The 15484-nt window shown below is 36.8% G+C and overlaps 5 gene segments (V, D, J or C); all 5 read left to right on the forward strand.

The window, feature by feature from the left end:
• Positions 1 to 84: 84 nt before the first annotated feature.
• Positions 85 to 1068, forward strand: LOC125263396. The segment is given in 2 exon segments: positions 85 to 346; positions 457 to 1068. Coding segments are annotated over 2 exon segments (465 nt in total).
• Positions 1069 to 5462: 4394 nt separating this feature from the next.
• On the forward strand, positions 5463 to 6085 carry LOC125263418. The segment is given in 2 exon segments: positions 5463 to 5620; positions 5733 to 6085. Coding segments are annotated over 2 exon segments (351 nt in total).
• Positions 6086 to 6224: 139 nt separating this feature from the next.
• LOC125263395 lies at positions 6225 to 7547 on the forward strand. The segment is given in 2 exon segments: positions 6225 to 6771; positions 6857 to 7547. Coding segments are annotated over 2 exon segments (615 nt in total).
• A 390-nt stretch (positions 7548 to 7937) lies between these two features.
• LOC125263419 lies at positions 7938 to 8633 on the forward strand. The segment is given in 2 exon segments: positions 7938 to 8121; positions 8232 to 8633. Coding segments are annotated over 2 exon segments (351 nt in total).
• Positions 8634 to 9773: 1140 nt separating this feature from the next.
• Positions 9774 to 10362, forward strand: LOC125263400. The segment is given in 2 exon segments: positions 9774 to 9873; positions 9984 to 10362. Coding segments are annotated over 2 exon segments (366 nt in total).
• The last annotated feature ends 5122 nt before the right edge of the window (positions 10363 to 15484 follow it).

A 15484-nucleotide genomic window follows, 5' to 3' on the forward strand; every position in this document is an offset into this window, starting at 1 on the left:
TGATGTGAAGAGCAAAAATTAGACTATGTGTATATTTAATAATCAGCAGGTGTCATTAATAAGCATTCGCTTTCTTTTATTGCATGCATGTTCCTTTGTACTTCTGTTCCCTTAATGTGTGCCAATAGTTTTCATCAACTCACTCTTTTTGGTATGAAACATTTGTGACAGATTTTCATTCTGCAACCTGATTGCTGCATGCTAAGTTTTGCTCTGAACTGTATGCAAATATTCCTCTTCCTCTTTATTTTAGTATTTAGAGGAAAAGAAACAGATTGCTCTCTCATTTCTCACACCATGGTCTCCTCATCTCTCTTGCTGTTTCTGCTGCTAGCAGCAGTCTCTCGTAAGTCTTCATACTTTTATAGAAATAATTTATAATAATGTTTTTTATAAATATTTTTATACAAAATATTTCCATGTATCTAACATGTCAGTCCATATTTGTTTCTCCAGGTGTCCACTGTGTTGAACTGACCCAGACTGATTCTGTGGTCTTAAGGCCTGGTCAGGTTTTGACTCTGTCCTGTAAGATCTCTGGATATTCATTGACTGACAGCAGCTACTGCACTGGCTTCATACGACAGGCTGCAGGAAAAGCTCTGGAATGGGTCGGAGAGATATGTGGTGATGGTAACACATATTACAGCGATAAACTGAAAAGTAGATATCAAGTTAGCAGAGACACTTCCAGCAGCACAGTGACTCTACAAGGACAGAATATGCAGACTGAGGACACAGCTGTGTATTACTGCGCCAGAGAGTCACAGTGACACAAACCACAAGCAGCTTTGTTCAAAAACATCTTGAATGAAAAGAATAAGAGAAAGTCCCCATATAGGAATACAAAAATAACTTTTCAAATGTTTTTTTTTCGTTTTTTTCTGAATGACATAATTTATTTATTTTTTATATTGTACAAGTGTGAAACATCAGTGTTTTCCAGTCAAACAAAAATTTGAGAAATGAGCTGCAGACCTTTCTCTGTTGGTGTAACCCTGCTGTAACCTAAGACAAGTGGGTTCAATTAGATTAAATAACATTTTTGACTTAAATGCAACTAGTTCATTAGAAGCCACAATTGTTATTTATTTATGTATTTATTTCTAAAAATGTTCTTCCTGTCGTAACTTCTAATGACCTGGCTAACTGGCTCTTTCTTTCTTTCTTTCTTTCTTTCTTTTTGCTGTGTGCAGTCTCAGTAAAGTTTATTTTTAGAGTTTATCTCGAAATTATTTTTAATGAGAATACAGCTGATATTACAATAGAGGGCACTGTCTGCCTTTGTGATCAGAGATATTGTAGGATTAATGAAATGGCCTTTTTATTTTTTTCCTTGGTTAATTTAAAACATATGGCTATTTTTAAAACTTACAAACACGTTTTATTATGTACAGCTAACAGGGGAGCATCAGAAAGCACACGTTCGTTTCCAAAGTAGATTTACATGAAATCTAAACCATGTAACGAATGTAGCGGTTCGTACAGTTATTAATCAATTTATGGATGAAATATGAATATAATAATTCATAAAGCTTTATGAATGAATTATGATTCATATATCGACCCAACGGGGAATTAAACATATATTGTGAATCAATTACAACGAATTATAATCAATTACATATATGATTAGTTCTGGTTTAATAATTATTTAGAGAAACTGTTCGTTTGTCCAGCAAACTAAGCCCCTCACAGAATATTATAAACGGAGTTATTCTCTGGCCAAGAGAATATTCCTATTATAGCATCAAAGCATAAAACGATCGGAAAACGTTAAAGTGACTTGGTCTTCAGTTGAAAGAACAAACAGAACAATCGAGCCTGAATTAAGTGTATAATATATGCAAACTACGAATACAGAGGTTATACGTCTAAATATATATACAAGAACATACACGCATATGTACAAGAGTGGAAGTAGAGAAGGAAAGAGAGAAGGAAAGAGAGAAGGCAAGTAGCAAACTTACAAAACAGTCCTTGAGGCCAGCGCGGAAATCAGTTTCATCATCTAAGATTGAGAAACGGCAGTATACTTGCATTGGTGGGGCGTGTCGAATTTCAGTTTAGCGCTGGTGCAGTTCGTTGGCTTCCTCCGTTCCGCGGGAAGGTTTGAACTGAGGACTTGAGAGTGAGTTTCGCTGGAAGATGGCGGTCCCGAAGCTGAGCGCGATGGCAGCGCGTGGTCACCGGAGGCGTACCGGGAGAGACGAGTGAGACAATCGGGAGAACCCCACGTGAATGATTCAGGGCCGTCGGGAGCACGCCGGGAGAACAAAGGAGAAGCAAAAGCCAAGAGGAAGGTGTGTGTCGTTGTTTTTATGGAAACCCAAGCTAACACACCTCCTGAATTGTAGCGACCAATAGATGCGCAGCACTATTTGGCGGGCAAAGTTCCTTTGTTTGGTCTCCTAGCTGAATTTGCATACTTAATGGCTAGCAGATCGGATTTCGAGATGTAGTACGTTCTTCACAGGATCATTAAACACATAGAAAAATGCATTTGTCCGTTTTGTGACATGTCTCAATGAATAGCTCGAGTCCGGAGCTTTAAAACGAGATCAAACTCGATAGGTCAGAAAGACATAGAAAAGAAGTTATGGTTTACAGACAAAAATACTATCATTAAAATGCACACTAGCACAAATACACTCATTTAAACACTAGGAAACATGCATACGCTTCAAAATACAGGATGGGTATCCGTTGGCATAGTGGTATTTTACATATACAGTCAAAAATGTGTGTTTGTGTGTTTCTGTATGCGTCTCTGTGTGTGTTTTTGTGTGTCCCTGTGTGTGTGGGATGTTGGAATGTGGATCTGGTCAGTCTCTGGGGGGGGGTGGTTGGGGGGGGGGGTGGTTGGGGGGGGGGGGGGGGTGCACCTTTTGAAGTCACCAAAGTGAGGAAGTTGCAGTTTTCTCTTTACCCTCACAGGTCCACAAACCTGCCGAAAGTCACAGTCGTCCGGAGCCGAGTTAGTGATTAACAAACAAAGTTCATCAGGTTAAAAGCGTTCTGAAAACTCCAAAGTTTATTGACTCTGAACGGATCCATTCAGACGTTACAACCATATACATCATAAAGTCGGTTTCTAAATGTTTATTTAACATCTGACAGGAAAATATTCAATAAATATTGCAGATGATAAGCACATCACAACATGAAATAGACATCTGAGTGATGTGTGTGTACTATTATGTAGAATTCACTGTTGTCAACACTGCTTACATTACATGAATGCAAGTAATGTAAAAAAACAAAAACAAATGTACAAGTAACTAGACATAAGTTATGTATTTTATTTGTCTGTTAGTACTGTTGATAAATTAAGGAACATTTGTGTTGGATAAAAAGTGAGTTAACACATTATCAACTACCTCAACATGTAAATTGAGCACATAAATCTCAGAGGAAGCTTGAGTCTTGTCTGGATGTTACAGAGACAAATGGTCACATGTGTGTTTATCCGGTGGAGAGAGGCTGATGAAGGAATGCTGCCATCAATGGCTTTGAGTGAGGATACTACAGAAATGAATAAAATCAATCAATTTAAAACTTAAGTTGTAGTTTATTTTAATTATTGTAATTAGTTATTACAGCACTTTTCTTATTCTTGATGTCTGTATGTTTTCTGCAGAGCTCAGGACCTGCAAGGCAAAAAAAGGGAAAAAGAAATGAGCAGGGATTGAACAGCCTGAAGGCGAGTAAATAATGATTGAATTTATATGTTTGGGTGAACTAAGCCTTTATGCCCCCAAAATAGAAACTGTATGAAATGTATGTATGCATTTATATTATAGTAGTACCTTGACAACGTAAACTTCAAGAAATAAGTAGCTTTATTGAGTGTTTGTGCCCAAGACACTAACAAAAAAGGATTTACAAAAATCACATTTACATTTATGCTTTTGGCAGATGCTTTTATCCAAAGTGACTTACAGTGCTCTTATTACAAGGATGATCAATATGGAGTAACCTGGAGTCTTGCTCAAGGACGGTGACGGAGATCGAACCAGCAACCTTCTGCTTACCAGTTCAGTGGTTTAGGCAACCACACCACTAAAGTAATAATGCTATAACAGAAATTAGCATTTAATTGTACAAATATTAAATGAAATATGGCAAGAAACAGAATGCTGACATGAATTGTAAAACGTTTTAATCTGTTTAAATGTTTTAAAGGTAGTAATGCTCATGGAGAGCACACAAATGACTGGAGCAGACACAGCGCCAGCCAGATTGTCCCGCACATCTTCTTGGATGGCAAAGACAGGCGAAGGTGTTCACGGTGGTCAGCTGCTTCATCAAAATAAAGCTGCAGAATTGGCACAGCTATGTTGAGATAACAATAAGTTTGAAAAAAAAGCTTTGTTTCATGTGTTGTTGAATTGTATATATTTATTTATGTATTGTGATGGTTACTTATATTCATTCTTTTACTCATTTATGTTTCCTATTGTTGTCAGTAAATAAAATATAATTATTTTATTAATCATGCATTAATTCATTGCTTGACTGCAAAAACATAATTATATTACTTTTTTTTAATGAAAATTAAGTATTGGTCAGCATTTATCATTATTATTGTGTGTAAGTGTTGGGGTGTGCTAGCAATGCAGTTCATTCTGGGGTAATCTTATCTTTAGTAGTAATACTTACATTTTCTGAGTACAAAATCAACAAAAGCTCTTCTCCAAAGGCGAGTCCAGCAGATCAGAGATATTGTATAGGATTAATGTTTCTTGCTTTATTTTTAAAAGAAGAAAGAAAAGAAAAGAAAACAACAAAACATTACAAAGCATTTCAAAATCACAAGAAAGCAGTCAAAAGCAGGAGAAAAATCAAAAAAAAAAAAAAAGTAAGAATCTTTTAACAGAAAGTGAATGAAGAGGTTTTCATCTCAACGCAATTATCTTTTTAGCAGCTGTCAGGCCAGCTAGTGCGCTTATGCTTATTATTAATATTCAAGATTATTAGTTTAGCTTATTCAGTAACAAGACAGGCACTGTTACAGGTCTGTTGAAGAAACCAGATCAGACAATCTGCACACTAATTTTAAAACTTAATATTTATTTAAATTCACTGAACAGGTGAGAAAAGCAAATGTTTCTGATGATGACCCAACAGAAACATACATTATTACTGCTGTTGTTGCTGTCAGATGTAACATCAATAAAATAATAACACAAATATAATTAATATATGCAATAAAAAAGAACAAGACATATTTAATGTATAACTTTAATTGGCATAAATGCTCTGATCAGGGCAAATTCAATCGAAGAATACATTTTACATTTTGAGTTTGAATCACTTACAGTCACAATAAACTGTTTACATTTTCTGCTAATGAACTTCAACCATATCAATAATAACTAAAAGTTCAGGACAGTGTGATGATGCCTCTTCATGTAATCCCAATATTCTTGTTGTTTGAGCTTGTGGAGTTGGTTATTAGCTCTGTGTGTTTATGTAAATCTTCTGTTGCATATTTAAACAGCAGACATGAGTCAGTTTATACATTCATCTGATCACTAGAGGGAGAGAAGAACAAACTGTGCTGTGAAACACACCATGATCTCTTCATCTTTAGTGTTGCTTCTGGCAGTAGTATCCTGTAAGTTTTGTCTACTTTTCTGTGTGATACATCATTTTGTTGCTAAAAAGCTTGTTAACCATCTTTAAACTTCATGCTATTTTACTAACAGCTATTATTTGATTTGATACAGGTATTCATTCATATGAACTCACTCAGCCTGAGTCTCTGACTGTCCGTCCTGATGCCACTCTAACTATCAACTGTAAAGTCTCATATTCAGTTACTAGTTATGGTACAGGCTGGATTCGTCAGCCTGCAGGAAAAGCTCTGGAATGGATTGGAGTGATCTGGGGTGGTGGAGGCTTATACTACAAGGATTCACTGAAAAGCAAGTTCAGCATCACCAGAGACACCTCCAGTAACACAATAACACTGCAGGGAAATAATATGCAAGCTCAAGACACAGCTGTGTATTATTGTGCCAGACAGACACAGTGACAGACGCCAACAGCCTCCCTGTACAAAAACATCATCATATTCACATTAGGGTATTTATCATTTTGTCCTCAAAAGTTCAAAACCAATTTTCATAAAATGTTCATCATTCACAGCTGATATTCATCTGATGACATTAAAATTCTCTCTATCCATCAATGAAATCCATCAGCTCTTGCATCTCTTTGCTTTCATCAGGTTATAAAGTCTGTTGGTCAGTAAAGTTCAGTTTTGAGCTTGTTTTGACCCAGTGTTACTGTTGTCTCAGAGGAGCAATTGGAGATTTCAGACACTGATTGAGCAACACTAATAATTATTTAGAAATATAAAATTAACATGCAGCAGTTCCCACACGAGATTATTTTTTTTATTCTCTTTTCTGTTGATTCAGTTATCAAGCAGCATGAATAAATATCATGTTATCTAGTTGACTGCAAACAGCATGAGCACGTGTGATCAACAAACAAAAAATAAAATGCAGAAAAACTTTTCTTATTGTGTATTGTGACATATAACAGTGAACAGAAAGGTACATATTCACATTCACGTCATACTGTTCTTAAATAGTTTAGTCCTTCAGTCATGATTGTATCTTGTGACCCTCCAATGCAAATCAAACACTCCTGTATGTTTGTCAGTATTTATGTGCTTCTGATTGGATCTGGAGCGTCACATCACCACTTTCAAGATGAAGAGTTCACTCTGCTTACTGCTGCTCTCATTCAGCGTACACCGTGAGTTTTCTCATGAAACACATTTCTATTGTCAGTTGTACATATATGTTTCAAATGAAATAAGTCGTTTCAATCTTCCTTTTAGGTTTAAAATGTCAAAGTATGGAGTCCATTGAAAGCACGGTTCAGAAAAAGCCTGGAGAAACTCTGACTCTGTCCTGTAGAGGATCCGGGTTGAACTTTGACTGCTGTAGCATGCACTGGATCAGACAACAAGCTGGAAAACCTCTCGTGTGGATTGGACGTGTTTATAGTCATGGTAATAGCCATGACTACGCTGAAGCCTTCAACAGACGAACTGAAATCACCAGAGATAATTCAAAGAATATGGTATATCTGAAACTGTCGGGCCTGACAACAGAAGACTCAGCCACATATTATTGCGCAAAACAAACACAGAGACACAAAGTTCTTGCACGGCTGAACAAAAACCACTTGAGTGTTTCATCTCTTGTCACTAGAGTTCAACAGGTGGCAGCAGAGAATAAAAAATCCACAAAATACAGTCCAATGAGAAGATATACCATCTGTCACATCATTATTAAAGCCTATTATATTACAGTTAAATTTACAATACACTATAAAAGCTCTAACATCACACAACACAAAGGTATATCTGACTCCTTTAACACAACACATATTTTTGATATGTAGATTTGTGGTAATGGCTACACATTTTACAGTGACAAACTAAAAATATGTTTCAATTAACCAGAGACTCTTCCAGGAGTCTACAAGGGAAAGTGACTCTACAAGGGCAAAATATAATAATGAATATCAGCATCATACTGTGAAAACAGTAATAAACAACAAGCAGTTCTAAAACATCTTGAATAAAAAGAAAAATCCTCTGAATATAAAAATGCAAGAGTTGTTTCAAGTGTTTTTTATTTTCTGAGTTCACAAGTTTTGCTTCATTATTACAGGCAAAATCGAGGCCTTTAGACTTTCAGATGCAGGTCCAACAGAACCAGATTACTGACCTACTGCTTTTGTTGCTTTCCAATATACCAATATTAGTTTTATCAACCCCTGAATTAAAATAATTAAAGTAGATGGAGATATGTAAAATGTGCTGTAGAGAAAAAATGTTGACAAAACATGAGCTTGATGTCATAAAATTCTCTATGAGAGAAATAAATGATATGAAGCGTAACAAATATTTTTTTAGCATGTAAAGTTGATTATTAGCTCTGTGTGTTTATGTAAATCTTCTGTTGCATATTTAAACAGCAGACATGAGTCAGTTTATACATTCATCTGATCACTAGAGGGAGAGAAGAACAAACTGTGCTGTGAAACACACCATGATCTCTTCATCTTTAGTGTTGCTTCTGGCAGTAGTATCCTGTAAGTTTAGTCTACTTTTCTGTGCGATGCATCATTTTGTTGCTAAAGCTTGTTAACCTTCTTTAAACTTCATGCTATTTTACTAACAGCTATTATTTGATTTGATACAGGTATTCATTCATATGAACTCACTCAGCCTGCGTCTCTGACTGTCCGTCCTGATGCCACTCTAACTATCAACTGTAAAGTCTCATATTCAGTTACTAGTGAACATACAGGCTGGATTCGTCAGCCTGCAGGAAAAGCTCTGGAGTGGATTGGAGTGATCTGGAGTAATGGAAACTTAGCCTACAAGGATTCACTGAAAAGCAAGTTCAGCATCACCAGAGACACCTCCAGTAACACAATAACACTGCAGGGAAATAATATGCAAGCTCAAGACACAGCTGTGTATTATTGTGCCAGAGAATCACAGTGACAGACGCCAACAGCCTCCCTGTACAAAAACATCATCATATTCACATTAGGGTATTTATCATTTTGTCCTCAAAAGTTCAAAACCAATTTTCATAAAATGTTCATCATTCACAGCTGATATTCATCTGATGACATAAAAATTCTCTCCATCCATCAATAAAATCCATCACCTCTTGCATCTCTTTGCTTTCATCAGGTTATAAAGTCCGTTGGTCAGTAAAGTTCAGTTTTGAGCTTGTTTTGACCCAGTGTTACTGTTGTCTCAGAGGAGCCATTGGAGTTTTCAGACACTGATTGAGCAGCATTAACGGGTTCATCCACAGATCTGTCAGGCAATGAACTGAACTGTTTATTCTGTTTGTGTGTGTAAAGTAGAAACATAAAACACACACAAAAACTACTGACATTTAAACGTTTTCTTTGGAACTTTTGAACATTTTCATTCAATTTTATTAATTTACATTGTAACGTTCTTAACACAAATATAATAGAAATGCAGAAGGGATTGTGTTGGTAGAGACTCATCAACAGTGCCATTAGATCTTAATATAGTGTCAGATTTTAAAGCTCCACCCAAATGTAAATGACATGATTTACAGTATTTCTACCAGCAGTATTCAGTGACATTGTAGCAGTTGGTCTTCCTGCATCATTTGAAATGGCAGACATTCCATTCTTATTTTTTCTCCTGATGTGTTTAACTAGTACGTATCTCTATTTCATGTTATATTATTATTTAATTCTGCCTCCAGAATTTATTAATTGGTGTACTGTATATGATCTTGAGTGAATATATTGAAAACAACAACAACAAAATTTATCAAGAATGAATTTATCATTAAAATGTGTAGGTTTGGCGCTGTCACTGGGGCAGTATTCTCTAAGGGACAAAAGTGAAAAGACACTAATATGTACTTTTAAGGTACTAATATTTACCATTTAGAGGTAAGCAAATATGGTACAAAGGTACCTTTTCAATTTTGTCTGCCCCAGTGACAGTGCCGTACTTTTTTTCTGAGAGTGTAGCCAACTGTACATATCACAGACAATATTAAAATGTAATTTCCTAATAGCACAGCACACCCATCATTACTGCCAACATTGTCTTCTGAAAGAAATGTAAATAAAACAGAAAAAAAAAACATAATACAAAATCATTTATAAAAATATGTAGATACATATTTTCTGGGTTGCATATGCAGAGCTGTATGCAAATATTCCTCTTCCTCCTTTTTCTTTGAGTATTAAGATGAAAAGAAACAGCTTGCTCTCTCACTCCTCAAACCATGGTCTCCTCATCACTCTGGTTGTTTCTGCTGCTTGCAGCTGTCTCTCGTAAGTCTCCATAGTTTTTACAGAAATAATTCATAATAAAAATTACCTATTTATGGTTCTAGAAAATTTTTCCATGTATTTAACATGTCAGTCCATATTTGTTTCTCCAGGTGTCCACTGTGTTGAACTGACCCAGACTGATTCTGTGGTCTTAAGGCCTGGTCAGGTTTTGACTCTGTCCTGTAAGATCTCTGGATATTCAGTGACTGACAGCTACTGCACTGGCTTCATACGACAGGTTTCGGGAAAAGCTCTGGAATGGGTTGGATACATATGTAGTAGTAGCGGTAGCACATATTACAGTGAAAAACTGAAAAGTAGATATCAAGTTAGCAGAGACACTTCCAGCAGCACAGTGACTCTACAAGGACAGAATATGCAGACTGAGGACACAGCTGTGTATTACTGCGCCAGAGAGTCACAGTGACACAGAGCAGTTACTGCCTTGTTCAAAAACAACATTGTCACTCACAACACAAATAGTTTCAGTTCCAGATTACATTCAATAATCAAAAAATTACAGTACAACCTTTGAAATTTGTTAGTAAAAGTTAAAATAGAGATTTTTTATTTTTAAATGCGCAAATATTTCATTAATATTTCTGTCTTCTCTACACTCTAAAAACTAATTCAGGGGACCTTTAGTCATTACTTAAATATATATATTGTTGTGAAATAAAAAATCAAGTTCTGAAATGCTGTTAGACTTTTTACTTGTAATTGTTATTTTATTGAGCTTGGATGACACACAAATTATGCCTATTAATTCGATATACTATCATGACTTGTCATAGTTTAACATTTTCAGTTAATCAAAAATGTATTTAATTTTAAGTTCTGTTAATGTAAAATACATTTTGATGATGTGTAAATGTGTTTCATTGTTTTGAGTTGTATGAACACTTCTTTTAACTGGGCTGGGCTTTATATTTCCCATCATGCTTTGCCCATGGCACTTGAAAGGGAGAGTAAATGCTAAAATTAAGTGTTATATAATGTTTTTTGCACAAGATTAATGGTAAGGGAGATTTAGCAGTAATTAGGGTTTTGTTATGCTAATTTAGAAGAGTTAATGTGTTAATGTGGGTCTTTGGAGAGTTACCATCATGGTGACAAGCGGTGCTTTGTAAGATCATGTTACTTAGAAATGCAGTTTTATTATGTCCAAAAAGTGTCTTCACCTTACTTAAAACAATATGTTGGATCAACTTAAATAGTTGCATTCATGTTGACAATTATTAAGTTCATGTTACTTAGTTATATGTTATAATCCTGCCTCCTGATAATTGTGTAACAAGTGAATTTTTGACACATTTTACAAGAGGGCACACTGTTCTCACATGTTCTTAAATCATGGTAAATACAACATGAGTCTCAGTAGAAGGATTCTCTAGATCTCTCGTTCTATTTCTAACACATTATTTCAGGATAGTGAAGTCTCTTTTTATGAATTATAAATAGAACTCAATCTTCAGACAGTCTAAAATAGATATAATTGCTGATACTGTCATCACTGAATTGTTATTTATTGATTCATTCTCATGTAGCTCATGACTATGAAAGCTTGACCATTAACCATTAGCTTCTTTTTCCAGAGTAAGTGCAGGTTCACAACATACAAACAACTGTAATTTTTTTCTACCTAAAGAACACACTGTAAAAATTGCTGTAGAAATTTTGACAGTAACATGCTGTTTTCTATTAAAACAGTTATATACTGTAGAAAATGCATTCTGGGTAATATTTGACGTTTTCAAGAAAGTAGCCTACAGGAATATACCGTGAATTAACAGCGTGTCAGGACGGCGGTTTGATCTACCTTGTGTTTGTGTATACCGCTGTTCGTCCAGAATGCATGGCTGTCTTGTTTGTCCTGTCACGTGCTTTGGCGTATGTTGTTTGTGTTCGTTCGCCATGTACATGTTGTTGTGGTGTTTGCGTCATGCGTTCAACTGTCTATTGTTGCCCCGCCCTCTCGTTACCCTGTTAACTCATTATTAATCTCACATGTTACTCCTCATTAGCTTCCCTTTATATTCTCTTTGTGTTTTTTGTTTAGTGCCAGATTGTTGTTCACGATTTGTTATTTTTTGTGCTGTTCCCAGTTTTCTCGTCAAGCTTTAGTTTCTTCAGTTTGAATTTGTTTTGTGGCTCAAGTTAATTCTATGTTGTTTTTTGCTATGACTAGAACTCTGTTTTGATTTCTATTTTTAATTTTAACCATCTTGATTTAATTTCTTTTTTCTTTTTTATTTTTTCTCTCCATTCTCCCTGTTTCCCTGGCTGCTGGATTGTGCTCATCTTCTGGCTTCCCAGCTCCACCTGCCATCTCTGCCCATTGCTCCCCTGTCTCGTTTGCCATCATCCTTGACCTCCTGAGCTGCAGACTGCTCTTGGTTGGGCATTTAAGTTCCATGGACTGTGTCTTGCTATCGGCCGTCATTGACTGTGGACATTATCCAGTCGCCCTTGCTGCTGTTTTGTTACTCCTTGATCTGTTCCCTAATAAATTGTGAATTACCCTGCAAATTTAATCTTCTTCTTTCTGAACCCTAACACAGCGCTCAAAGTCAACACTCAGAGGCTGTGTTCCAAATCACAACCTATACCCTCAGGAATCACTGAAGGTAAGAGAAACAAGAACAGAAAAAGATTAAATCAACTTAAGTTAAAAGAAGATATTAAATCTCTCAAGATCTGATTAAACAACTCCACAAACAGCATTACCCACTTCACTTATTACTAGAGGATTTTTTTTAATCTAGATTAATCTAGATTAATTTTGGAATTAATCTAGATTAATCTAGATTAAAATGGCTCATTTGAATTCTGCCGAAGACATTCAGAATATGTGAGATAGGCCTACCCAAATTGTCCCTGCGTCCCAATGTCCGTACTATCCATCCTAAATAGTATGTGAGATCAAAATGTGTCCCAAAGCATAGTATGTTGAAAATAGTATGCCAAAAGTCCCCCGATGGTCTACTATTTCCGGTAGATTTTCGAAGTGTGGATCCGTGCACACTATAAAGGCTAATATTGCCCACAACCCATTGCGCGTTGTACGATGATTCAGTTCAGAACTACAAACACGAGCAAAAAGTGTTAAAAACTACAAAACATGGCGAATATGCACGATCGACGCTGAAAGGTTGTTTTAGTGACTAATAATCAGTTCAAACTGATAGAAAATATTTATTTAATGCTATATGTGTTATTTTTCATCTGCAAATACCAATGTGGACTTTTATAAAGATCTGATTGGCCATTAACTTTTAAATGCATTAATATGAGGAGAGTTCTCCACATGAAAGACCCGCGACTGCAGATCAACGTGCTGCATTTCTCTCCAATACGGTAGGAAATTAGCTAAATGAAATGTGGAGGATGTAAGATGATTGACAGGCCAGTTTACGGTGACTGGATGCGACAGAGAGCAAAGACGCATTTGTATGACGTGATAGTATATCCCAAAGCTTGTCTACTCTTTTGCTACACACTCAAAAGTAAGTACTTTTTGTTCACAGAAAGAGTACATACTTTTGACTAAAAGTAATCCGCCATTTTGTCCGACAAAGCAGATAGGAATTAGAGTTAAACTTGAAAAATGTTGTATATTGACATCTTCCCGCGTTTGAAACAACATTGATTCTCATGTTCATTCATGTTTATTTGATGCTATAAATGGACTCGTAGTAAGAGATGATCGGTTTACGAGCCTCTTGAGCTGAGGCGCTAAAGCAATCTGTCACGACCATGGTCACGGCACATTAAAGAAAACGGGTTTTATTGTTTGAATTTCTTAAAAAACTACACAGTTTTAAAGCTGTGACTTTGTTAAATATCATAAGTAACCTGCTCTGTCTTGTCTGTCGACGTGTTGTCAGTCAGTGTCCTCTTTGCTCCGTGATGCATTTATAACTGTGTGTAGCATGACAGCGCCACGGCTTGTCGGACAAAGCAACAGTAACTAAGGGGGGCGGGTCTTTGCGAAGGGTTAGTTCGGCTAGGAACACATCCGCGCTAAAATATCAAGGTGAAAGCTTTTTACAGTCTAATGGTGAAAGTCATCATAGCTTGCGTAGTATAGACCCAGCTCCCAACCCCACTTTCAGAATAGATTAACGGCGATATTTTTTTTTATCGCCCGATAAGAGTCTCACGTTAACGCAGCACGTTAACGCCGTTAACGGCCCACCACTACTTATTACTAACCAGACTGACTTTATTTCTATCACACATCTACTGAAGTTCTTATTGAGAATTAACAGAGTTTTAGATGTTGTTTTATTGTTTTACCACCAATCCGGTCACGATGAACGATGTTACAGGCAGCATAATGTTCTCCGCGGCATCTCCAGACCCTTTCATGTCTGTCACATGCTCAGGGTGAACCTGCTCTCATCTGTGAAAAGCACAGGGCACCAGTGGCGGACCTGCCAATTCTGGTGTTCAGTGGAAAATGCCAATCGAGCTCCACAGTGCCAGGCAGTGAGCACAGGGCCCACTAGAGGACATCGGACCTTCAGGCCAACCACATGAAGTCTGTTTCTGATTGTTTGGTCAGAGACATTCACACCAGTGGCCTGCTGGAGGTCATTTCGTAGGGCTCTGGCAGTGCTCATCCTGTTCCTCCTTGCACAAAGGAGCAGATACCGGTCCTGCTGATGGGTTAAGACTGACATGCTCCTGAGACTGTGCTGGGAGACACAGCAAAACTTCTGGCAATGGCACATATTGATGTGCCACCCTGGAGGAGTTGGACTGCCTGTGCAACCTCTGTAGGGTCCAGGTATCTCCTCATGCTACCAGTAGTGACACCATAGCCAAATGCAAAACTAGTGAAAAACAGTCAGAAAAGATGAGTAGGGAAAAAAATGTCAGTGGCCTCCACCTGTAAAACCATTCCTGTTTTGGGGGTCGTCTCATTGTTGCCCATCTAGTGCACCTGTTGTTAATTTCATTAACACCAAAGCAGCTGAAACCCCCTCTGCTACTTAACTGACTAGATCAATATCCCAGGAGTTTAACTGACTTGATGTTATTTTTGCGATTAAAAAGTGTTCCTTTAATTTTTTTGAGCAGTGTATTTGTTCTTATCAAAGCTCGCTATTTTGCTGTTGCTGCCTCAGAAGTCTGTCTGAAATCAGTTTTGTGAGGTGCCTTCGTGCACAAACGCTGCCTTATAAGTCATTGCCTGATAAGGCAGCGACGAAACAAGTCAGCTGCCTAGGTTTTTGGATACAGCCAAGGACCAAACACAGGAAGGGACCACAGAAAAAATGGGAACTGTGAATACATTTCAAAATAAAATCCAGACAAATCCAGGATTGTGACAGCCCATCCATCCATCCATCCATCCATCCATCCAAAAATGCTTTAAAAACATAATTTAGCCATAATCATTTAAACTTTTTGAAATATGTTGTGAAACATTTATGCAACAAATCTGTTTATTGCTTACTTTATCCAGTACCATTACGGTCTTCCATTATGCATAATGGTTTTCTTTTATTTATTTATACAAATTTCTGTTTTTCATACACATAGGTACAAACAAGCATTGACAGACTGGATGAGGAGTTTATGCAAAACTGTGCTGTATATTTCT

Source organism: Megalobrama amblycephala, linkage group LG2, assembly GCF_018812025.1.
Source record: "Megalobrama amblycephala isolate DHTTF-2021 linkage group LG2, ASM1881202v1, whole genome shotgun sequence".
NCBI lineage: Eukaryota > Metazoa > Chordata > Actinopteri > Cypriniformes > Xenocyprididae > Megalobrama > Megalobrama amblycephala.